General features: G+C 51.4%; 1 protein-coding gene across 9 annotated transcripts in view; it reads right to left on the bottom strand.

The window, feature by feature from the left end:
* Positions 1-11,703: 11,703 nt before the first annotated feature.
* Positions 11,704-24,342, bottom strand: part of KIF21B (kinesin family member 21B) — a 68,122-nt gene continuing 55,483 nt past the window's right edge. For 6 of the 9 annotated variants that reach the window (XM_064273416.1, XM_064273417.1, XM_064273422.1 and 3 more), the window contains 7 exons: positions 22,403-22,539; positions 21,364-21,544; positions 18,958-19,122; positions 18,548-18,665; positions 17,123-17,293; positions 16,340-16,539; positions 15,709-15,823 (listed from right to left, as the gene is read on the bottom strand). In XM_064273416.1, the coding sequence (XP_064129486.1) occupies positions 15,724-15,823; positions 16,340-16,539; positions 17,123-17,293; positions 18,548-18,665; positions 18,958-19,122; positions 21,364-21,544; positions 22,403-22,539 (1,072 nt within the window). In that variant the 3' untranslated portion in view covers positions 15,709-15,723. Of the gene's footprint in view, positions 15,242-15,708; positions 15,824-16,339; positions 16,540-17,122; positions 17,294-18,547; positions 18,666-18,957; positions 19,123-21,363; positions 21,545-22,402; positions 22,540-24,342 lie in introns of those variants that run through there. The other 3 variants (XM_064273418.1, XM_064273421.1, XM_064273423.1) reach the window with 1 other exon arrangement.

Genomic DNA, 24,342 nt, shown 5'->3' with positions numbered 1-24,342 from the left:
TGAAAACTCTGGTAAGCCCGCAGCTTATGCACTGGTCTGCTCCCACACAAAGGAGCCCAGCAGGCCAGGTCATGTTCCTGCAGCTTCTAGGCTTTGCTGCAGCAGCAGTTCAACAATGAGATACACTCACCAAGCTCCTGCTTTGTGCTCACACAGACCACAGGAGGGCATGGTTCCTGTGGTCCCTGCCCTCCTACTGCTTACTGTCTAAGTTAGAGAGCTAGGCACATGAGTAGATAATTTCAGGGTAGAGAGGAATGTACTTCCTACTACAAAGGAGGGGTGCTCAGCCCAGTCTGAGAGTTAAAGGAAGGCTTCCTGGAGGAGGTATCATAGTGGAGGGGTAACACTTCATTAGGCAGAGAGCAGGGATCAGGAGTCCAGGCTGAGATGATGCCATATACAGAGGTGTGGAGCAAAGCACTCGCTCTGTCTCAGGGACTGTGCACACACCATCTGCCATAACTCAATCCTCACAACCACGCTGACAAATGAGGGGAGGAGAGCCTCGTACATGGCACGCTCTAAGTGGCTTGGGATCGTTAGAGCAGGACAGAAAAGTCAGATACCTACAAGGCATCGCAGAGAACCAGGGAACAGACTGTGATTCAGCTAAGGCAGTGAGTACTTCTCAGCACGGGCAGACTCAACACCCCCTTATTATGGCACACATTTTATAACACCCCTTTACTATCCTAAAATGAAACTCATAGGTAGTATAATCTGTTGTTGTGACTCATAGTGACCCTACAGGACAGAGTAGAACCGCCCCATAGGGTTTCCAAGGAGCCACTGGTGGATTTGAACTTGCGACCTTTTTGATAAGCAGCCTGAGCTCTTAAGCCCTGCACCGCCAGGGCTAGTATAACCTACCTATGCATATTTCCGAAATAAAAAAATATAATGCTCTACCTATAATACAAAGGAAAAATGAAAGTAATTTATACTATTACGTGTAAATATAGGTGATATAAATAACATACGTAAATGCTTGGGCCCAGTTACTCTAGAAGACATAATGAGGTAGCTGGGTCCTTGCAGCTCTGTGAAATCATTGTCAATGGGCCCGCTACAAACGCAGAATGATATAGATAATAAGGAGTGTTGTGTTGGGGACTCAAATGCCACAAGAATTGTTGCTGTTAGTGATATGACATCCAAAGTGGTGATCAATTCTTGGTGAAGTTCAGAACAAAATTGAAGCATAGCCTTTCTTTAATTTATAGCACAGACGCTTTCCTAGAAAATTCAGGGTGGATTTAAATTGTGCAAAAGTATCTGTTTATTTAAAACAGGTTCTAGGCACCAATAATGGTAAGCAGGATTTTGATTGACACAAATATGCAAATGGTACTCCCCTTCTCATCATTTTGACAACCCCAAACTGTCCCTGGTTGAGAACCAATCAGTTGTTTCTATGAGGGAAAGTGGGCTCAGTGTTACTAGATCATTCTATTTTTTAAGGGAAATCTTAATTTTAGGTGAAATTTTCCACATTTATATTGGCGAATAATTTATACTGTTTAAAACATTGGGTGGACAAATAGAAAAACCTGCAGGCCAGTGTGAGGTCTCTGAGGGGCAGCACAAAGCAGGAAGCAAGAGGCTGGCTACGCTGTGTGGTGAAGGTGTTGTACATCACAGAAAGGAGCAGGCCTTGATGTTTTAGGCAATGGCGAGCCACTGGTGTGTTTTAAACAAGAGGGTAACATGGCTAGATAGCTGTGCATTTTAGACTGATCACCCTGGCTGCAGGTCAAATGACAGGTTCACGAGGGACAAGACTGGAGCTCACACTTGAGAGGCCCAGGGAGAGATGATAATGAGGTTGTGAAGACAAAGACATAGTTGGGATTAGCCAGCCTTGGAGACTGATTTGATGTGGAAAGTGAAAGTAAAGAACTTGGGTTTCTGACGTGGATGAATTCTGGTGTCATGGGCTGAGGTCAGGAATATAGAAGGAGGAGCAGATAAAGGGGAAGATAAACAACAACAACAAAACCCATTGCTGTCAAGTTGATTCTGACTCATAAGCCATTGCTGTTGCCATCGAGTGGATTCCGACTCATAGTGACCCTGTAGGACAGAGTAGAACTGCCCCATAGAGTATCCAAGGAGTGCCTGGTGGATTCAAACTGCCGAGCTTTTGGTTAGCAGCTGTAGCGTTTAACTACTACACCATCAGGGTTTCCATTCTGACTCACAGTAACCCCGTATGTTACAGAGTAGAACTGCTCCATAGAGATTTTTTTTTTAATTGTGCTTTAAGTGAAAGTTTACAGCTCAAGTTAATTTATCATTCAAAAATTTATACAAATATTGTTTTGTGACATTGGTTGCAATCCCCACAGTGTGTCAGCATGCTACCCCCTTTCACCCTGGGTTCCCTGTGTCCATTCATCCAGTTCTTGTCCCTTCCTGCCCATTCGGTCTCGTATATTTGATTGAACTAAGATGCGCATTCCTCAGGTGTGCTATTTTTTGTTTTATAAACCAAAAAACCCACTGCCATAGGTGCATTCCAACTCCTAGTGACCCTATAGGACAGAGTAGAACTGCCCCATAGAGTTTCCAAGGAGCACCTGGCGGATTCGAACTGCCAACCTTTTGGTTAGCAGCTGCAGCTCTTAACCACTATGCCACCAGGATTTTATACGCCTGTCTAATCTACAACTGGTAACCAAAAGGTTTGCAGTTCAAATCTACCAGGCTCTCCTTGGAAACCCTATGGGGCAGTTCTACCCTGTCCTATAGGGTCACTATGAGTCGATATTGACTTGATGGCAATAGGTTAAGTTAGGTTAATCTTTGTCTGAAAGGTGGGCTTTGGGAGTGGTTTCAGTTCTGAGTTAGAGTGTCTGGGAGCCATAGTTTCACTGGTTCCTTCAGTCTCTATCAGACCAGTAAGTCTGGACTTTTTTCGCGAATTCGAATTCTACATTTTTCTCCTGCTCTGTCCTGGACTCTCTGTTGTCCGTAGGGTTTTCTTGACTATAATACTAGTGGAAGCAGATTGCTAGGTCTTTCTTCCACAGAGCCACTGGGTGGGTTCAAACCTACAACCTTTCAGAGAGCAAACCATTTGTACCACCCAGGGACCCTAGGGGAAGAGAGTGACTCGATTTTGAGCGTGTTGAGTTTGTAAAGTTTGTAGGGACTTCATGTGGACCTATCCAATCGGGAGTTAGATACCTATGAGAGAAGTTTGGAAAACAGGGCTATGCTGGAGACATGGGCTGGTGAACAATGGCAGATGGAAGTTGCAGTCAGGAGCATGGGTATGCTCACCTAAGGATATAGTGCAGAAAGAGAAGTATATGAGTCAACACTGAGATCCCAGAAAGCATCAGTTCCAAGGATCCCGTGAAGGAGACTAGAAAAGATAATCAGGCGAAAAAGTAGAAGGTAAACAAGGAGAGAGTAGGGCAATGAGGACCAACAGTGTGGCAGCGTATCTAAAAGGTAAAGACTGGAAGTATTCACTGGATTTGGACAAAGGAAGCCACTGGTGACCTTTGCCAGACCAGGGTCTGCGGAATGGCGGAAGGAGGAGACTGTGGTGCAAGACCCCACAGCTTTCTCAGGTAGCTTCAGAAGATGGAGGAGATGAACAGATGGCCCAGGATCCACCCCATCCCTACCTTCAACCAGAGCAGCCCCACTTCTGTGGATTTTAGATATTGGATTTCCAGTTAGAAGAACACATTTTGTTTTAGAAAGAAAATATTCTACTGAAGAAAAGCTTCTGCTGCCAAAAATGTGTGAAAAGCACTGAGGTGGCCTTCCCTTTTAAGAACATAGACTGCAAAGTGAAAATGAAGAGTAGGATAGTACCAGGAAGGAAATGCAGGTGATGGGGTTGGGGTTGTGTGGTGTTTGCAAAAAGAAGGACACGTCATCCTCTGATCCTTCTAGGGAGGAAGACTTATGGACAGAGAAGGTGATGCATTCCTAGCTGGGGAAAGGGAGACACTAAAACACACAGCAAGGTTGTTGTTGTTGTTGTAGTCAGCTGCCATTGAATTGGGCCCAACTCATGGAGACCCCGTACACAATAGAATGAAATGCTGCCTGGTCCTGTGCCATCTTCACGGTCAGTTCTGTATCGGACCATTGTGATCCATAGGAATTTTCACTGGCTGATTTTCAGAAGTAGGTCTCAGGCCTTCCTACTCCATCTTAGTCTGGATGCTCCGCTGAAACCTATTCAGCATCATAGCAACACTCAAGCCTCCACTGATGGGTGGTGGGTGCACATGAGGTGCATTGGCCAGAAATCAAACCCAGGCCTTGAGCACGGAAGGTGAGAATTCTACCACTGATTCACCAGTGCCCTACGTGCAGCACTGTTCCAAAACCCACCCACTGCTGTCAAGTCAATTCCTACTCACAGCAACCCTATAGGACAGAGTAGAACTGCCCTGTAGAGTTTCCAAGGAGCGCCTGGTGGATTCAAACTGCTGACCTTTTTGGTTAGCAGCTATAGCACTTAACCACTGCACCACCAGGATTTCCGTGCAGCAGTGTTGGGTGTGTTTAAATAGAATGGTGTGGACATGACTGCTTCTTTTGCAGCCTAAAGCAGATGAGCATGAGATTGACGATTTTAAGCCAAGATGTAAATAATAAGGCATTCACTCCTCTACCATTAGGAGTAGGAGAAAAAAATGTGTGAGTCCAAGATTGGGACAAATCTATGCGGGTTTCAGGGCTCCAACTGGATCAAGGCCAGGGAAAGTGATCCCCATGGCTTGTTCAATCCTGGAAAGCTTCATGGAGGAAATGAGATTTCAGGAATTGGGGTGGAAGGGACGGAGGCTAGAATGTTTGCACGAAGAGGATGACTTCAATTACATCTCAAGATTGTCTGAGGGCACAGAAGGACTGGTAGTTGGTCCCTTGCATAATCTAGTACCTCTTCCTACAGCTGGAGCAGGAAACAAACAAAGCCCTCTGGTTCCTGAATCAGTGCATAAGCCTCTTCAAGAGCCCCCAGGCCCCTATTCGCCAGGTAGCAGTGTGGTTTGCAGGTATGGCCTTCCCTCTTCTTAGAGCCCCTATGTTCTTGTCCTTTTCGCCAGTTGCTGTCGAGTTAATTTTAACTCATGGCGACCCCATGTGTGTCCGAGTAGGACTGTGGTCCATAGGGTTTCCAAAGGCTGATTTTTTGGAAGTAGATCTCCAGGGCTTTCTTCTGAGGTGCCTCTGGGTAGACGCAAACTTCCGGCCTTTTGGTTAACAGACAAGTATGTTAACCATTTGCATCACCCAGGGACTCTTTTCCTTGTCATAGGGTCCTTTAAACAGCCTGAGGGCCTGAGATAATTAGGGCAGTGATAATTAGTTGGAGGGTGGAAGGGGGCCTCTCTCCATGCAGGAGGCTCCTGGTTGGGTTGGGTAACCTTCCTATAGTAGAATGGGCCACGGCCAGGACCATAGCTCCTAAAGAGTAGGGGGTGGGAGATGCTGTTCTGTGAGAAGTGCAGAGACTCTGGGCACTGCTTGTTTTCAATCCAGGGAAGGGATCTTCAGAGCAGAGGGGCACCCCCTCCCTTATCCAGCCCAATTTGCCTATGACCCTTCAGAAAAGCAGGGGGAGTAATTTATTTAAGAATTTACGTTTGTTGTTGTTGAGACTATACACAGCAAAATATACACCAATTCAATAATTTCTACAGGTACAATTTGGTGGCATTGATTACATTCTTCAACTTGTGCAACCATTCTCACCCTCCTTTTCCAAATTGTTCCTCTCTCGTTACCATAAACTCACTGCCCCCTAAGTTTCTTATCTAATCTTTTGAGTTGCTGTTGTCAATTTGATCCCATACAGTTCTTTAAAAGAGCACAATGCTCAAGGCAGACATTCTTTGCTAATTAAGCTAAACTACTGTTTGGTTTAGAGAAGACTTCAGGGGATGTTTTTGGTTTAAGGTTTAGAGACTATGTCAGGGCAATAGTTTTGGGGTTCATCCAGCTTCCGTGGCTCCAGAAAGTCTGGATTTCATGAGAATTTGAGATTCTCCTTCATATTTTCCAGGGGGAATAATTTAGACTTCATTGGAAAGGTTCAGACCTGAGGCTGGTGGCTAAGACCAGCTGTGGGGAGGAAAAGACAGACAAGGGGTAGGGGGTGGTGGTGGTGGTGGTGAGTGTTTTGGGGAGGGGGCAGGGCTTCCACACCAGAATGGTCTAGCCAGGGCCCCACTGGTCCTCTGTGGGCCACTGAGGGGCCTCTGTGCACCCTTGTAGGCCAGATTATCCCGATCCTAAGGGTAGAAGAAACCAAAGAACTTGAGGAGGCACACACAGGTGAGCAGTGCCCAGTGGCTCACTCCTGTGTCATTTAGAGGCACTGGTGTTGGTGGGGAGGGCTCAGACATGAGGGAAAATGGACAGATGTGGGCACTAAAATTATCCTCCAGAAGGAGTGAAGAGGCAGGCTTATCTCCAAGACATTCAGGTTTTGGGAGAGTTGGTCAGAGCCCTCTTGCACCCATGCTCACTCACCCCCAACCCCACTCCCACTGGGCTCAAGTACTGTCATTTGCCAGGACAGTCCCTTGAATGCTTCAAAGAAGGGACATCCAACTTGAAGCCCCCAGAACTTTTCATGTTGTAATCCATGTATCCCCTGACACTCATTTCAGACACATCTCCCCCTACCTCCTCTTTCCTTTTCCTCCATCTCACCTCTCTCAAGCCGCACATCCCAGGTACTGTTTGGAGGTTCCCAAGTGCCGGCTGCATCCCTGGCTACGGGGCTCTTTGGAATTCAAAAGACTTCACTCATAGCCATTTCGTAGGGAGGAGGAAGGTAGAGCCAGGGGAGGGAGGAGGGGAAGGACTGAAAGAACTGGTAGTGGACGTAGGGTGAGGACTAATCGGGCCGCGCGAGCCAGTAACAGGTGTGTAGCCTTGTTTGCAACTGAGCCATGCAGATTTCCAGAAGAAACTCTTGCTCATCATTTAAAAGCTCCCAGGGCCTGTACCTTTCCCGAGTCACCCTGATGAGCCTCCCTGCAGGGCCCAGACCCCAGGCCCTTCTGCCCGGCCCCGCGGCCTCTCTCTGGTCAAAGTACCCAGCAGTATCTGTGTTCCAGCCCTCAAGTACATGCAGAAAGACCCCGACTCCATGGTCAGCTGCCTGGCCACGCAGACCTGCTACATCCTGGAAGTCAGGGAGAGAATGCGGCAGGACAGTACCCTGACCTCCTGCTTCTGCTGGAGGAGGCCCTGGAGGCACTAATTCTGAGCTTGCATCCTTGGGCCCCCAGCCAGGGCAGACAAGACTGTGACAACTGGCCCAGGCCCCAGAGCCCTGCACTAGAAATGGAAGAATCTGCGCAGAACTTTTATAATAAAGGAAAAGTGTGAACTCTCATGGAAGTAGGTGTCTCCTTATTTTCCCAGTCAAGTCCATTCTTGATTGAGCAGATGGGGCTGAGCCATTGTCTCTGCAGCAAACATTTGGCTCCAGGCTGGCCTCTCCCACCGCTGCCTTTCCGTGCCCTGCTTCCACCCCGCAGTGGGCTGAGGTCAGAGCATGTAGGTTCTTTTTTTTTTTTTTAATAATTTTTATTGTGCTTTAAGTGAACATGCAGGTTCTTTTGAGCCTCAACTTGAACTTCGAATTGAGAGGAGAGTGATGTTGGGACACATGCAGTATTCTAAAATCCAGTTTCACTGGGCAGGGTTCCTGGTGGTAAGCAGCAGAGTCCACTCCAGCTAGTTTAAGTGGCAATGTGATTAATTAAATTTTTAGCAAGCTCACAAAATATCCCAGAAGATTGGAGAGTTTGGACACTACGCAGGCAGGAACAAAGCTGCTTTATAAAACACCCCTTGACCCAGCCCAAACCACAGCCCAAGTGATGACATGCAGGCCTGGATACCAGAAGCTCAGCCACTGTCCCCGGGGGAGCCAGATGTTTCCTCCCCTCCACCAAGGTGAACTGGGGCGGCACCTACTCTCTCGTGTCACTGTTGGCGTCAGTCTTACCAGGTCCATCTGAGAGCTCCTGGAGGAATTCTTGGGGCCTATGCAGGGTCACTTCTGCCCTCACTGAAACCAGCCCCTTCCCTGCCCTACCCCCCCAGCCGGAGTGTGTCACCCATTACTTCTGACAATAACGGAATGTCCTAAAAAGTAGACTCCCCCACGGCCAACATGCTCTGACTTGAACAGCGCTCTGGTTTGTGCTGGCTCCCACCCTGCAGTACTGGCCTTGCCGCCGACCCCCATCCCCTGGATCGTGCAGAGCCCCTCACCTGCTCCCCCTCTCCACCCCTACGTGCCTCCCTCCCTGGGTGGCCACGCTCCTCACAGCATCATCTTAGCTTGGCTCAGCAGCTGGTCACTTGCCCATGTATGAAAACAACCCTCAAAGGCAGCAGCATTATCACCCCCACTCATCTCTGGGTTGGCCAGAAGGCTTTTCTCACCCACTTTCCCTGGCCCCTGCTCTGGGTCCCCCATCAGCCACCACCAGCTATCACTGGGGCCTTATCAGCTGAACCTTTATAGGTGAAGGTGAATGGGGAATATTGCAAGACTTGGTGGCATGCTCATAGCCCCGCCCTCGCCCTCCAAAGGGTAATCTTGCTTTGTGACAAGCAATGACAAAGAAATAAACCTGTTGCCTTTGAGTCTATTCCAACTCATAGCGACGCTATAGACCAGGGTAGAACTTCCCCATAGGGTTTCCAAGGAGCGGTTGGTGGACTCAAACTGCTGACCTTTTGGTTAGCAACTGCAGCTCTTAACCACCAGGGCTCCAATAAATTTAAAAAAAAAAAAAAATTTTTTTTTTTTTTTTAAATAAATAGATCTTATTAAAAACCCATTAACAGGTCAAGTGCGTTGGTATATGACCATATCAGACACTGTTCTGAGGTCCCCACAAATCACTCCGTCACCTTGGTCAAGCCATGGTAACGGTCGCAATGGGAAGAGAGACGGGACAAGATCCTGGATCTGGACAGCCTTGGCCTACTCTGTCGTCATCTCTGGGTTTCCTTTTTCCCTTCATTTGTACAGTGAGGGAGTTGGAAAAACTATCTTTTAAGATGCCACCCAGCTTTACAGAGAATCACTAAAACTAACCAGTTGCTGTCGAGTTGATTCTGACTCATGACGACCCCATGTGTGTCAGAGTGGAACTGTGCTCCACAGGGTTTTCAATGGCTGATTTTTTGGAAGTAAATTGCCAGGTCTTTCTTCTGAGGCACCTCTGGTAGACTTGAACCTCCAACCTTTCAGTTAGCAGCTGAAAGTGTTAACTGTTTGTACCAACCAGGGACTCCTGACAATGAATACTCTCATCAAGTTCTGAGAAATGTCGTTTCCTTGTCTCTGGGGACAGCAGCCCTATAGTTTATATCCTAGATGGGATTTTTCTCCTTGACCCTTTTGCTTTTCAAATTTTCTGTAACAAACGGGTATTACTCTTATAGTCTAAAAAAAAAAAAAAAAATGAAACCGAACAAAAAATCCCAATACTTAAAACAATATAAAAACAATGTTCCATACCCAGTTCCCCTGCTGCCTAGCCCTCACTCCCAGGATCACTAATACTGACAGTCTTGGCATCCTCAAGACACATGGTGACCTGTTTGGAAAAACTGCCTTTGGCTGCAAACCCTGTGGGCGCAAAGGAGAGGAGGACAGTTGCAAGACGCTGGCTCCAGGGCGGCTTCTGACAAGCTGACCAGCTAGCTACCTGCTGGTCCCCTGGTTTCACTCCAGGCCCACCAGCCCAAAGCTGGCCCTATCAGTTGTCACTTCCTGTAGTCAACAGTTGGCTCAGTCCCTGAGGGCAGAATCCTATGTAAAATAGCAGGGTGGGGTGAGACTTGGTAGGCAGGTGGGGCCCAGTCAGCCAGCCAAAGACAACTGTCCTCAAGAAGCCACTCTGCTTCCCAGGCCACTTGGCCACATGGGTCTCCCTCAGTGACTTGGGGTCCCCTCTGCCTCTAAGACCCTTTCATTTGAGGACCAGAAGCTTCTTGGAGGAAACCTCCCCTCCAACTTGCAATGACCCCTGCCTGCAACAAACTCCGAACTCAGGAGCTGGATTATCTGTCAACAGCCTCAGGTCTAGATAAGCAGCACGAACCTGTGCAGCTTGAAAAAACAAATTTATATTTGGGAAACAAAGGGAGGGCTATCGTCTTCACTGGAATCCCTGGATGGTACAGACCCAAAAGGTTGGAGGTCTGAGTCCATCCAAAAGGCCTGACGATAATCAGCCACAGAAAACCCTGTGGGACACAGCTCTACTCTGACACATATGGGGTAGCCATGAGTCAGAACTGACTTGATGGCATTTTTTTTTTTTAATTGCTTTCACAATACAAAAAACAGAAAGTAAAGCCTTACGAAAGGTCTTGGCTGGGGAGGAAGCTGTAGATTTCTCCCCTCACCCGCCCCACCCCCACCTCTGGGGATAGGCCGGAATCTCCAGGAGTTGGTGATGTGTGATTTATGGTTATCAACAGGAATATGCCTTTTTAAAGACAGAAAAGCACCTATCTAGAAAAAAGTCTAGACCACTGTAGAGCTGTTGTCATGTATTAACTTTTTATATTTACGTCTTTTCTTCATAAGTGGTGAGGGAAGGAAACTTGACTGGCGCACCCAGCATGCGTACACCAGGCCCTAGAGAAGTTGCACGAGATGTTAATGAGAGGAAATGGGTGTGCGGTGTGAGTAAATCTTGGCTCTGTTCTTACTGGCTGTTTCTGGACAAGTCACTTCCTCTCTTGAGACCACTGTCATCCCATAAAATGAGAATACCACCACCTGCCACACAGGGTAGTGGAGATCTAGTGAAAAATGCCAGCAACGGGGCCTGGAACATGGTAGATGCTCAATAAATGCTAGTGAGTCTGGCAAGGAACTCAACACTTTCAAAGCCCCGCTTACTAATTAGGTAAGCCCCAACCTCACAGCCCAAAGTCTGCCCTATCAACCCAACTCCAGCCTCCTACCCCAGAGAAGGGCCACCAGGGAAAGGTCAGCTGCCCTCAGGTGCCACACATCCACAGACAATGGTCATTCAATTTTTATTTATGACAACTTCTTAGAACACACACATCCAATCTAGGAACAGAAATGTACAGCAAGAGGCTTAAATAACTTTCATACACTATGTACAGTCATCAGCAGAGGTACAAAACATATATATACACCTTGTGCTAGCCACGTCACCGAGGACAGCATGAGCCAAATAAAACCCTGCAGCCTGGGCAGGGGGTGATAGCTAGAAAAGAGCTGGTGGGCAGGGCAGCGCCTGATTCACTTCAGGGGTCTTCTCTGACCCTCAGATCTTCACGGAGCAATCCCCACCTCCCCACTCTTGCGAGGGCCTCAGGACATGCGTTCAAAGGACTGATCTGGCATGTGGTGGGGGTTAGGGTTAGGGTTAGGGTTAGGGTAAGTGCCAGGAATGGGGTGTACAGAATAAAGATGTCATAGAAAAAAACAGAACTTTCCCTGCAGATTCTGTCCTTGCGCAAAAGAGGGCAGTGAAGGGTCTGGGAGCCAGGAGAGAAGGGCCAAGCCCAGGAAGGCCTGTGGTGGGCAGTGGCCAAGCCCTAGCTCTGGAGCCTGAACAAGGAAGCTGTGCAAAGTGAAGACAGCAGCAAGCAGTTTCCTGTTTGGGATGGCAAAGGGACAGCCACCACACGTTTGGGCCAGGCAATGGGGAGGAGCTCACCCCTCCTGCCAGGCAGGCCAAGCCCACACACGCAATGGTAAACACACCAGGCCCAGGCTGGGTTTGAACAACCAAGGAAACTGTGCCTACACCCAGTTTAGACGGCATCTGGGGTTGCCCCAGAGTTGGCCAGTCCCTATGCATGGACAAGAGCAAGGCCAAGGGGCATTATGTCTCCTGACCTCACAGCAGCTGCCTGCCAGTGGTGCCACCACATCAGGCAGCATGAGAAAGTCCTGCTATTCCATGTCTTCCCCATGGTGGCTGTGCTTAAACTGCCCTTTGCCCAAGCCACACAGCTCCAGGCCAGAAGCAGGGATGGACAACTTGGGGTGGAGGGTTTCCTAGGCTGAAGCTGGGGCGAGGCTGGGTAGACAGGAGACTACTCCCAGTCCACAGCTGTTCCTTCCCAAGAGCAGAAGGTGGCACCCTGACCACCTCAAAGGCTTGGGCGTGCCAGCGCCAGCCACTTAGCCTTTCCTCCTTCCTTAACAATCTCTAGAAGCAACTCCAAAGGTGTGACTACAGAGAATTCACACTGCCATGGCAGAGTCAATCACTCAAAGAAAGGCCAACACTGACCTGGTTAACACTGAGAATGGGGTTCTGGTACAGGACTGTGCTAGAAGGGCAGGGCATGAGGATACCTTCTATCCAGGGGGCTTGCCAATCGGCTTACAAAGTATTCAGAGGGCTTGGCCTGGGAGACAGGCACCCTGGCCAAACTCTTTAGGCTCAACAAGGATATATTGTTCTGAGGGCTGGGGTCCAGCCTGGGCTCCAGGCATTTAAAGACCTAGGGTGTGGGGTCTAGAGACGACTCAATTCCTGGGCCCATAGTGTACAGATGTGACCCAGCCTTGAGTCTAAGGATGGGCACGGAAGGGTAAGAAGCAGTATGACAAGTCCCAGAATTAGGACAAACTGCGGGCCAGGCCCTCCAGCAGGCCCTCCCAGACATCTTGTCTAACTGGACAGAACCTGCCCAGACTGCCTGCTGCAAGCCCTGCCATTGTGCTCAAATCACAACCATTTTGTGCTTCCAACACCTACGATGTTTGTGCAATGAGTGGAGTGGGGGCCTGCCCCCTAGCCATGTACCTTGGACATCCCTGAAAGAAGGGGTAGAGACTCCAGCGCTCTTGGAGCACAGCTCAGAGCGTGCAGGGACAGTGGGCTCAGGGCTGCCGAGGACTTCAAGTTTCCCAGTCGGTGATGCTCACTGAACAGCAGAGCTGGCCCCGTCATGAGGTAGCTGGCCCGTCAGAAGAGCTGAGAGCGGGCAATGGCGGTGGGCACCTCCCACGGGGCCACAGGTCACACCTGGCTCAAGAGCAGGCCTTGTGGCTACAGTGTGTCACCCCAGCCGGGAGCCCCCAGCCTGTGAGGGGAGCGCAAAAGTCTGACGTGTTTCTACAGTTTGTAAACAGTCATGCTAACGGATTTCTTCCTATAGGTTGCAAGTTCAAAGCCTTCTGTTCAGGTGGAGAGGGATGAGGATGGGGAAGAGACTTGTGCTCACTTTTGGGGTAGCTAAGGGGGTTTCCCAGCAGCCCTGGGATGGCCGAGGAAGAGGGGTTTCCGCCATCCCAAACTGTCCCACGGTCCAGGAGACCAGCATTCCAGGAGGTGTCCTTCCTATAAACCAACTCCTTCAACACCACTTCCAGCAGGGCCACCCACAGCAGGACAGCCTTTGTGGCCTCAGGGGCGGCTCCAGGAGGGCACAGGGGAGGCAGGGCAGGTATCTTTCCTTTCACAGCCAGGACGACCTCCTGGGCCTGCGCCATGGGGCCAGACCCCTCCACACTGGGGCCACACAGAGCTGACACAACTTGCCCTGGCCCAAGAGGGAGATTAGCCAAGGACAGAAACCCAGATCCACCTCTAGAAGGGCCAAAGGTCACCTACCGTGTCCTCTGAACGGAGTTGGGGTTCCTGGCTCCCAGGCTGAGGCCGGGAAGCACAAGACCAGTTAAGCAATGGAAAAGCCAAGTGTGGACAGGCTGGGGACCCAGTGCTGCAAACTCACAATTCCCCCAACAGGAGGTTCACAAACACCAATTTAAGAACAGCACCTCCTGGCCTGTGAGTCCACAGCCCGAGAGGAAAGAGAAACTCAATTAATCCCCTCTTCTAACAGGGAGGGCCCCTTGCCCCATGCCTGTTTTAAGCCTTGAAAACCGTGCCTCCTGAATAATCAGAGATAAAGAAGCTGGTGGGACAATTGTGCTGCATTGGGTTAAAAACTCTGTCCCAGTTAAGGGTGGGCTGGGAAGAAGGGTGGGGGAGACAGGGTGGCAGGGTGCCCTCCCCACCCCAAGCCTCTTCCTACAGACACAGTACAACAAGCTGCTTCTACGTGACGCTGGTGAGGGCTCTGAACTGAGGGGTGGAACCCCCACCTTCTGGCGGGGGGTGGTGGTGGTGGTGGTGGCAGGCACGAGACCCCGAGAGTGAGAAGACACATGTGGCCCCGCGGGCATGGCTGGTGTAAGGCTGCCCAGCATGGGTGCAGGCCCCGGGACGAAGGAAGGCACTGAAGCTTCAGGCGGCCTGGAGGCCAGGGGTGCACTAGAGGGGCCCAGGGGCAATGTCAGGGATAGGCCAGAGCTGCGAAGAGTCAGAAGGGGTGCCTCCCTCCTCTGCAGGGCAAATGGAGGTGGCACAGGAGGGTCTTGGGGGTCCTGGCCCCCAAGAGCTGAGGGAAAGAACATGTGGGAAGAAACTTCAAGTCAGTTTCCAGGAGGCAAAAGGAAAAAATAAAAACAATAAATTAAATAACTGACATATTTCTGACCGTCTCTTCCAAAGGAATCTTCCTAGCGGTTCCACCTTGGCCCCATCAGAAAACGAAGCCTGCGACCCCAAGGAATGGCTGGGGCCATATGGGACTGGCTGTTGGAGGCTTAGGGGTGGGGGTCAGCTGCAGGGCCCAGCGCTCGCACCTGGTTTCTATGGTTACCTGAGGGCTGTCTGTGGGCTCAGAGGCAGGTGCAGTGGCTCTAAAGGCTGGGCTGAGAGGGAAGAAGGGAGGCCAGCTCACCGGACTGCATAATGGGGGTTGGGGCTGCTCCACCTCCCCCCGGTGCCAGCCCCAACTGTCCCCTCAGAGCCGGGCCAAAGGCCTCAAGGATGGGGCAGGGCCAGCTCAACAGGAGAAAATGGGGCCAGTCAGGGAGGGAGGCTGAGGGCCTGCTAGGAGAGAAAGGAGGGGGGAAAAATGCCCTTTGGCTTCACAGCTTAATTTCTTTTCTGACCTCTCTCCCAAAAAGGCCCCCACAGGCAGGGGAGGGTCTGAGGGAGCAGCATCCTGTGGGAAAGCAGAGGGAGAGGAGGAAAGGGGGCCACACCCAGGCCCACACCCTCTGTCCCCAGGCAGCTGGCCCTGTCCGGCCCAGACCACGGCTTCCCTTCTGTGCAGTCCACGCTGTCGAGGGTTGGGGGCATCCCTCGGACCTCACTCCTAGGGTGGGCCACCGGGTAAGCGCCGTACACTCCAGAACTTCACCGTCAGGTCACTGGGGTGGAGGACAGAGAGGGGGCTGGTCAGCTCTGGAGGCAGCCCAATTGGCTGCCCCCAAGGCAAAGGATGGGCCAGGTTCCCAAACTCACTGCAGGTAGCCAGGGCGGGAGCAAGCACTGCTGGGGGAGGGCAGCTGTGGGGCATAGGAGGCTGGGCAGAGGGTGAGGGGCCTCAAAGGCCAGAGAGGATCATGATCATGGTCTTTTTTTTTTTTGCTGTTGCTTTGATTTGTGCAGGCTTGAAAGTTCTCCCTCTGCCTTCTACTCCCTGGCTGCCCTCTCCGGGGGGTCTGCCCCACCGGGAAAGAGGGTAAGTGGGGTGGGGAGGAGCAGTCTCTCGGGGCCAGGCAGGCTGCGAAGGGAGGATGGGAAGAAGGAGTAAAATAATCTCATACCGTGAAGAAGCAGCTCAGATCGAAGTGGAGAGAGAGAGGGAAAAGGAAAGAGGGGAAGAATGAGAGAGGAGACAGGTGGGGGGTCAGGGCAGGGTAGTGGCACGGCCCTTTATGGCCAGGACGCGGCGTGGAAGGCAGGGGGTGAGTCCAGGGACGTAATTCCACAACTTGACCCGGCAGTCACTGTGGTGGGAGAGACGGGGAGAGACAGAGAGGAGAGGCAGGAGGACGTGGGAGGGGTGGACAGGGAGAGAAGGGACATGGTCGGAACAAGAAGGAATAAGAAGAGACCCATCTGAGGAGCACCCCTGGGACAGAGGGCCTGGGCGTCCCCTGCACGGGACTAGAGCTGGGGGCCTAGCAGGGCTGCCCTTGGTCTGAGAGGCACATACACAGGGGTCAAGACAGCGAGTGGGGTGGGAGGGACTGCTGTGTGAAGAGGGAAAGGTGTCGGGGGTGGACATGTCCTGGCCTGGGGCCCAGCACCTCCCTGCTCCCCTGCCTAGTGCTGTGCCTGGCACGGGTGGGCACTCAGGAAGGCTGGCCTTGGGCTGGGGATAGAAGGAGGGCACTGTGGGGTCTGCTCTGTGAACCCACGGCCTGCAGGGACAGCTGCAGGGTCCCTGAGCCTCCCAGCCTCCCTGCCCACCCCAGGGAGACAGGTGGGGAGCAAGGGCAGGCCTCTCGCCCAGCACCCACCTGGAGGCTGTGAAGATGTGCTTGGTGTTGGTGCAGATGGCGTTGATGGGGCTGTCGTGGCCCTTGATCTCACCAATGGGCGTGAAGTTGTCCACATTCCAGACCTTGATGACACCCGCACGGCAGGCACTCAGCAGCATGGGACGGCCTGGGACGAAGGCCAGAGCGCACACCCAGTCCTTGTGTGCATTTGGGATTTGCTGCAGGAGGATCAGGACCGGTGATGAGGTGGGAGGACTGGGGACAGGAGCTGGCAGAAGGGTTTCCCTGGGCCCCGGGAGCACACAGCCTCTCTTGCTAGTGGCAGAGGTCTGCTACAAGCCCCTTCTGCCTTAGAGCCACTACATGGGCAGCACCACAGTCTCAGTGGCCAGGCAGCAGTCACGGCACAGTTGCCTCTGTGCTGGGGATTCCAGGGCCTCAGAGATGGGGCCTTCTGCTCTGCCTCTGGGTTCAAGCCTAAGGCCCTGCAGCCCTCAGAGGGCCAGACTGAAAAACAAATGCTCCCCAGAAAGGCAACACGGTCACCTAGTCCCACATTCAAACCCAGTGTGGAGAGCAGACACTGTGCTGAGAGCAGGCTGCATGGGCAGTGAGGGTGGGGTCAGAGGCTGCAGGTGAGGCGGGGGAGGAGGGTAGAGAACAGGCAGGCTGGGAGCTCGGAAACACCTGCCTGAGCTGAAGGGCCCAAGACCCTGGGACCCGAGGCTTTGCCTGAGCTGGGGAGCAGAGTGGGAGGAATCCACCCCCTGGCCCGCTTCCCCTCTCCTCCTCCCAGCCCACCTGGATGAGCTCCTGCTGCTCCAGGTCCCACTTCTTGATGCCATTGTCTCGGGAGCCACTGAACAGGATGTCTCCCTGGATGGCAAGACACTCAATGCCGTCATAGTGCGGTGGCTCGAAGTTGTGGGTAGGGCCCACGGTGCCCATCACACACTCGCCCAGCTCAAACGTCTGTGGGAAGGAGGCGAGAGCCAGGGTCAGCCCGTCCACGCGGACACAGCACCACTGCGCTCTGTTTGAGGCCAGCTGGCGGGCTCCGAGCTGGAGTTTCCCCAGCAGGTGAGGGCTGCCCCCAAGCAGCAGGACTGCTTCCTTTGTTGTTGTTGTGTGCCAGTGAGTTGCTTCCCACTCATAGCGACCCTACAGGACAGAGTAGAACTGCCCCATAGGGTTTCCAAGGCTGTAATCTTTATGTGAGCAGATCTCCAGGTCTTTTCTTTCATGGAACTGCTGGTGGTTTTGACCTGCTGACTTTCTGGTTAGCAGCTGAACTCTTAACCACTGCACTACCAGGGTTCCTTTGCTTTTTTCTAGGGACCAGGGACTCTGAAAGCTGCGGTCTTGACCCTTCCCCTGGGGATTGGGGCTGGGGGGTGGTGGGGAGACTGACTTAAATTAATGCAAGATGTGGATCAGCCTGGGAGACCCCACAGCTAGACACAAAGCAGCTATGCAGAAAGGGGGCTTGGGGGCATCAACTTCCCTTTCAAATTCTTTTCCATTTTTTAATAAATTAAACATTACTTGTACCTTAAATAAAAGGAAAATATTTATTTGTAATCAAACCACCCCACATTTCCCTTTTTTGATGCTGCTTTCCAGCTTCTGGAGTCCCTGGGTGGTGCAAATGGTTAGCATGCTTAGCTGTTACCCAAAGGGCTTGGAGGTTCGAGTCTACCCAGAGCTGCCACAAAAGAAAGGCCTGGTGATCTACTTCTGAAAAGTCAGCCATTGAACACGCCATGGAGCACAGTTCTACTCTGACACCCGTGGAACAGTCTCCATGGCGACCGCTTAGTTAGTGAGCTCCTAGCTTCCGACCGTGTCCACACGTTTCTCAAAGGCATAATCGGGAAGCAAATAAAGTGAGCGTAGTTTTCATGCTTTATCTTTGGTTTTCATATTTATCACTTTAAGAGTTGCATCACATTCCATTTGATGGGTTTTCCAGAATTTACTTGACTGCTATTCTATCTTTAGACATTTAGGTTGTCTCTAATTTTTCATCATTTATAAAGTAATGCTGCAATCTATAACTTTCTGCGCATACCTTCTTTGGAGGGGTTTCTTTGGCATAAATTCCCACAAGCCTCAATGATTTTCATGAGTACTCCCCAAGGCAAAGACAGAGCAGGTGGGTGAGAGTGAGGAGGAAGCATGGAACAGTCTCTAGCTCCGCCTGGAGCAGAGGGCGGCTGCAGGTACCTTAACGTAGTGGTCCTTGGAGCCGGTCACCACGAGGTCATGGTGGCTGGAGGTCTGGCTGACTGTGAGGCACATCACAGGGCCGATGTGGCCGGTCAGCTTGCCAATGGGCTGGAACCTGCAGTGGGGAGAGGCCCAGGCAGGGGCCAGTGGGTCAGAGGGGACCTTGGGTTGGGGTAGGGGGTCTTCCCTGGAATAAATAGGTTTGGCCAGGGTTCTCTCCCTCCCCGTCAAGACAAGATCAAGAGCTTAGACATGAACTTCTTGTATCCCAGGGGTCTCAGAGGAAGGGCGCAAACCCAGTAGCATGGGGAAAAGGAGAATGGAGGAGCAGCTGACGTCCTACCCACCCCTGGTGTTGGTCATGCCAAGTGGAGACCTAAGCACCTGCTCTGAGGCATCTCACTGACCTGCTGAGCTCCCAGATGCGGACGGCGTTGCCTGAGGCAGCATACAACATGGTGCCCGAGGGGCTGAGGGCGATCTGGTTGATCTGGTGCTCCCCCTGAGCACTGGTGATGGCGCGGGTGGTCGTGGCAGCACAGGCATCACCTGAGATCACCTGGCCTGAGGACCTACCCGGGAGGAAGAGAGACAAGGCTAACGATCAAGACAGTCCATCCGAATGGGCCAGGACACCCATAAACCCTCACACAACTATGGCCAGTTGATTTTTGACAAGTGTGCCAAGTCCATTCAATGAGAAAAGAATACAGTGTCTTCAACAAATGGTTCTGGAGTAACTGGACCTCCACATGCAAAAGAATGAAGTTAGGCTCAGACCTCACACCATACATAAAAAGTAACTCAAAATGGATCAATGACCTAAATGTAAAAACTAAAATCATAAAACCCTTAGAACAAAACATAGGGATAATACTTTAGGACCTAGTTTTCAACAATGAATTCTTAGATATGATACCAAAAGCATGAGCAACAAAAGACAAAATAGATAAATTGGACCTCATCAAAATTAAAGACTTATGTACATTAAAGGACTTCATCCAGAAAGTGAGGAGACAGCCTAAAGAACAGGAGAAAATATTTGGGAACCACATATCTATGTGATCAGGGTGTAGTTACCAGAACTCAACAACAAAAAGACAAATGACCCAATCAAAAAAACGAGCAAAGGACTTGAAAGGTATTTCACCAAAGAAGATATACGAATGGCCAATAAGCACATGAAAACATGTTCAGTGTCACTAGTCACTGGGAAAATGCAAATCAAAACCACAATGAGATATCACTCCACCTCAATTAGGGTGATAATAAAAAGGTAGATATTAACAAGTGTTGGTGAGGATGTGAAGAAACTGGAACCCTCGTACATTGCTGGTGTGAACATAAAACGGTGCAGCTGCTTTGGAAAACAGTTCGGCAGTTCCTCAAAAAGTTAAACATAGAATTACCATACGATCCAGCCATTCTACTCCTAGGTATATACCCAAAAGACTTGAAAACAGGGATTCGAACAGATACTTGTCCACCAATGTTCACTGCAGTATTATTCTAACAGCCAAACGCAGAAAACAACACAAGCGTCCATCAACAGATGAATGGATAAACAAAATGTGGCACATAAATACAATGGGATATTACTCAACCATAAAAAGAGATGAAAAAAAAATGAACTTCTGATACATGTTATGACATGGATGAACCTTGAAAACATGCTGATGGAGATAAGTCAGACACAAAAGGATCACAAAGGATCAAATATGATCCCACTTGCATGAAATGTCTAGAATAGGCAAATGCATAGAGGCTGAAGTGTATGAGTGGTTACTAGGGGCTGGAAAGAAGGGGAAATGGAGAGTTATTGCTTAAGGGGCACTGAGCTTCTGTTAAGAGTCATGAAAATACTTGGAAACATAGTGGTGATGGTTGTACAACATGTGAATGTAATCACTGTCCCCAAATTGTACACATAAAAATGGTGGAATTGCCAGATTTTATATGTATTTTTACCACAGTAAAAAAAGAAAAACCAGCCCTCATAACCCACTTTTTCCAGGAAGCTTTCTCTGACTGACAGAGAGTGACAACAGCTTCTAAAAGTTTCTGATCCAACAAAGACAGGACCAAGGGGACAGCTCCATTCCACCCCCAGCAAAAGCCGTGTTCCTATACCTGCCCTGTCCGTCAGCTAGAGCACCGGTGTGGAAAGGTTGTTAAGACTAAGGCTGGGTTTAAACCTAGATCTTTTGGAGATCACTTCACCTCTCCGAGCCTCAGTTTCCTCATCTGTACAAAGAGGTGATAATACCCATTCTGTTTCTCTCTTCTTTACGGAGCAAATCAAATAGCAATTCGTAGCTTACAATGTAAACAGAAAGACTAAGCATGACTTTTGCTAAGAAGTGATTTCATTTTCCATGGTCCCTTGTCTTAGTTATTTCCCATGCATTTGCCAGGGACTAGAACCATATCTGAGGGGCTCATTCATGTGGGCAGGTGGCCAAAATGGCTTTGGAGGCCAATACCCCTTGCCGTTCTCACCCTGTTTCCCCACCTCCTCTTTTGGACTCAAAAGGCAATACCTCAGGGAGCAGGGTTGAGGGACTGGGATGAAGGTAGGGACCAGGCAAGTCAATGGAATACCCCAAAGGCTCAGCCAAGCTGCTGCCCCAGACACTGTCCCCAGCCCAGGGGATCTCACCTGGTACCTCAGAGTCAAGCCAAATCCAGGGGCCTGTGAGGGCCTTTGTGTCCATGTAGCTGGCTGTGCTTAGTGGGTCCGGGGCTTTGGGGAAGCACTTGCATGCAACCAGTCTGCTCTGGCCATCACTGTGCCAGGCAGGTGGAGTACTTACGTGAGCGTGCGGATGCACTTGGCTGAGTCCCGGATGTCCCACACCTTGATATAGGAGGTGGACACGGAGAACACTAGCCCCGAGTGGCTGCAGTACTTGATGGACACCACGTTGTTGGGGTGGCCCTTTAGAGCCACGATCTCTTGCCCTGTCACCAAGTTCCACATCTTACAGCTTCGGTCTGCAAGGCATGGGGAGGGAGCCAGAGGAGGGGAGCAACATCAGCCAGGCCACAAACGCACCCCCTATCAGGGACTGTCAAGGCTGGGAGGAGGTGGTTGAGGGGCTGCAGAGGAAGGAGCTCATGGTCTGAGGAAGAGAAAAAATGTGACCATGCATGCTCACACGTCCGCATGTGCATGTGAAAAGCCCAGGACAGCAGCTGGACAGAACATCAGACTAAGTTCCTCAAGCAAACTTCTACAAACACCAACAACCTGTGAGCATCACCAAGGTGTCCTATGCTAAAATAAAACCCCTAAGCTTTTGGTGCTTGCTCCTGCACGTGCTCAAAGCTGGTAAGATGAATGCCCAAGCAGCGAGCAAATCTTACCGAAAAACTTGGGATCAATCAATCACATCTAGATTGACAACTATGCCCCTGCCCGCCATGGATATGGATGCTGGTGTTTCTATTTACATGCCGACTACAGAATTATCCTTGCTGCTGAACATTTCTGACTTTGTTGTTGGGATCAAGTGAATCATGATGTTGTGGAGTTCTGCTGCCGACGTCATAGGAATTACTTAGATATAAGCACTGGGGTGCATGGCAGTGGAGGTGGGGGTGTTGGGGGGCTGGGGTGACCAAACATGGGTGGGGCATCTGAGAAGCTCCCTGGAGCTGCCAAGACAGTTTGGAAGGAAGTGCTGGATGGAGCCACCAGGATCAGTTATGTGGGGAGGGTCAGTAAGAGGCAAGAAACACAAGAGTAGAGAGCAAGCACAACCCCCCACATCTTCAACTCCTGGAGCTCTGTGGTCTCATCTTCTTTGGAGACATTCTGGGAAAAGACACTGTGATGTGTGTTCCACTCACCTTTGGAGCCTGTGAAAAGCAGCTCATCCGTGGCGTCCAGGCAGAGGATTGGCTTGGTGTGGCCCTCGGCCATGGAGACACACTGCAGTGGGGCTGTCCGTGCACCTTTGGCTCCTCCAACGGGGGTGATGATGCCCCTTCCCGGGAGAGAAGAGAAAGGGTGTGCCCGTCAGCCAGGGAGACCACACCAGGCTGAGTGAGGCACATGGGTGAGGGGGACAGGACAGAGTAGGGCCTGGGGACTAATGAAGGAGACTCCAGCCAAGCTCCACCAAGGACTGAGAGCCCAGAATAGGCTGCACAGAGTGGGAGGGCCTGCCTTGTACAGAAGCCTGCCAAATGCCATCCTGAGTGCTTCCAGGACACCAAGCCCTGTGCTAGGCACAGCATGGCCCTGCCTATGAGAAGTTCCCATCCGAGGCCTGCCTGACCCAGACTCTGAGACAGAAAGGCTCCCAGGCCCCCACTGGGCAGGGGCAGGGCTCCATGTGCTAGAATTGGCTCCTACAGCTCCCCTCCAGCTGGCTCTTCCATACTGCTTCAGTTAAACTGATAGGGAAGAAGGCTCAGGCTGTCACTCCTGAGTGCCCCAGCCCAGGATACCCATCTGCCAATGGCTGCCTCTGGGGCTGGCACCTCCCAAGCTCAGAGACTCACACACCCCACACACCCCTACCCACAGGCCCCTTTGGATCAACAATGGTCAGACCTGTAATTATTTACAAAGAGGCAAATCTCTTTAAGGACCCCCACACAGCATTGGGTTACAGATGTTTGGGGCCCCTCTGGGAACGAGGCTACATCCACCTCCTGGCTCCCTGTGAGCACTCCCAGGAGAGGAAAGCTCGCTATACCAGCCTGCTGGAGGGGCTGGGATGAAGGTTTGCTTCTCAGTGAGGGCCTTTTGGGACGAGGCCCTGACTGGGTTACGTGCAGGACTGAAAATATATTCTAGCCCTTGTCCAAAGAGGATGCTGCCCCTGACGGTGACGCTGTGGCCGAGGGTATATGAAATTACCAGTGTCCAGGCCACAGTGCTCGTGCATAGCCCCCAGGGTTCAGCTGGGCCCCCCTCAAGAATGGCAGTCAGACATCAGCTGCCAGCCAGGTGTCCTGTACACCAGAACACCTCTGTTCCTCTGGTTTTGAACAGCTCCCCAAACAGCCCCAGCTCCCCACTTCTGACACTAATTTGGTCCAGCTGTATTGCTGGGAAGAAGCCCAAGACTGCTGTAGAAATTATATAAAAGGCTAACTCTTCCTCTGATGAGAGAGGGGCAGGCTGACTAGCATCTCATGGGGACAGAGCCTTGTTCCCCACAGGAGGGTATCAGAAACATCAACACCAAGGCCGGAGGTGAGGAGGCCAGAGAGCATGCCAGGTGAGCCAAAGGCAGCTCTCAACCTGAGAGTGGCCTTTTGTTCGTCAGGGGCTCATGTCCACCAGGTCCTGAGACTTGCTTCCTGTTATGGGGGCGTGCTGGGCTGGCTGGGGAGGTCTCTAGGCTGGTCATCCCACAAGCTAGGTGTGGGGGGTGGGCAGGGAGAGGGTGCCGGTACACCTGTGTGCCAAGAGACGCGGGCAGGGGGTATTTCCTCCCAGGTGCCCCTCACAAAGCCAGAGTCTGATGTGCTCCCCCTTGTGGCACGACTTGAGCACGACACAAGGATCCTGAGTAGCGTCACCAAAGCCCCTCAAAGGAGCGCCAGCCCGGCGGGTCCCCACGGCTCCCAGGCATTTCTCCAGATCGCCTGTCCCTCAGCAGGGCTCAGCCCAGCCAACCCCTGCTTCCCATGCTGGGCCCCTCCCAACCCAGGTGACAGGGGAGAAGAGAACAGGGCCTGCGACGAGAAACTGCGCGCCCCTCCCCAAGCCCCCAGCTCCAGCCAGGCCTGGCGGTGGGAGGCCATGCGGCAACCCTGAGAGGAGGAACCACGGG

This window comes from Loxodonta africana, chromosome 20 (assembly GCF_030014295.1).
Source record: "Loxodonta africana isolate mLoxAfr1 chromosome 20, mLoxAfr1.hap2, whole genome shotgun sequence".
NCBI classification, from domain to species: Eukaryota; Metazoa; Chordata; class Mammalia; order Proboscidea; family Elephantidae; genus Loxodonta; species Loxodonta africana.
This window is presented reverse-complemented; position numbering and strand designations above follow the sequence as displayed.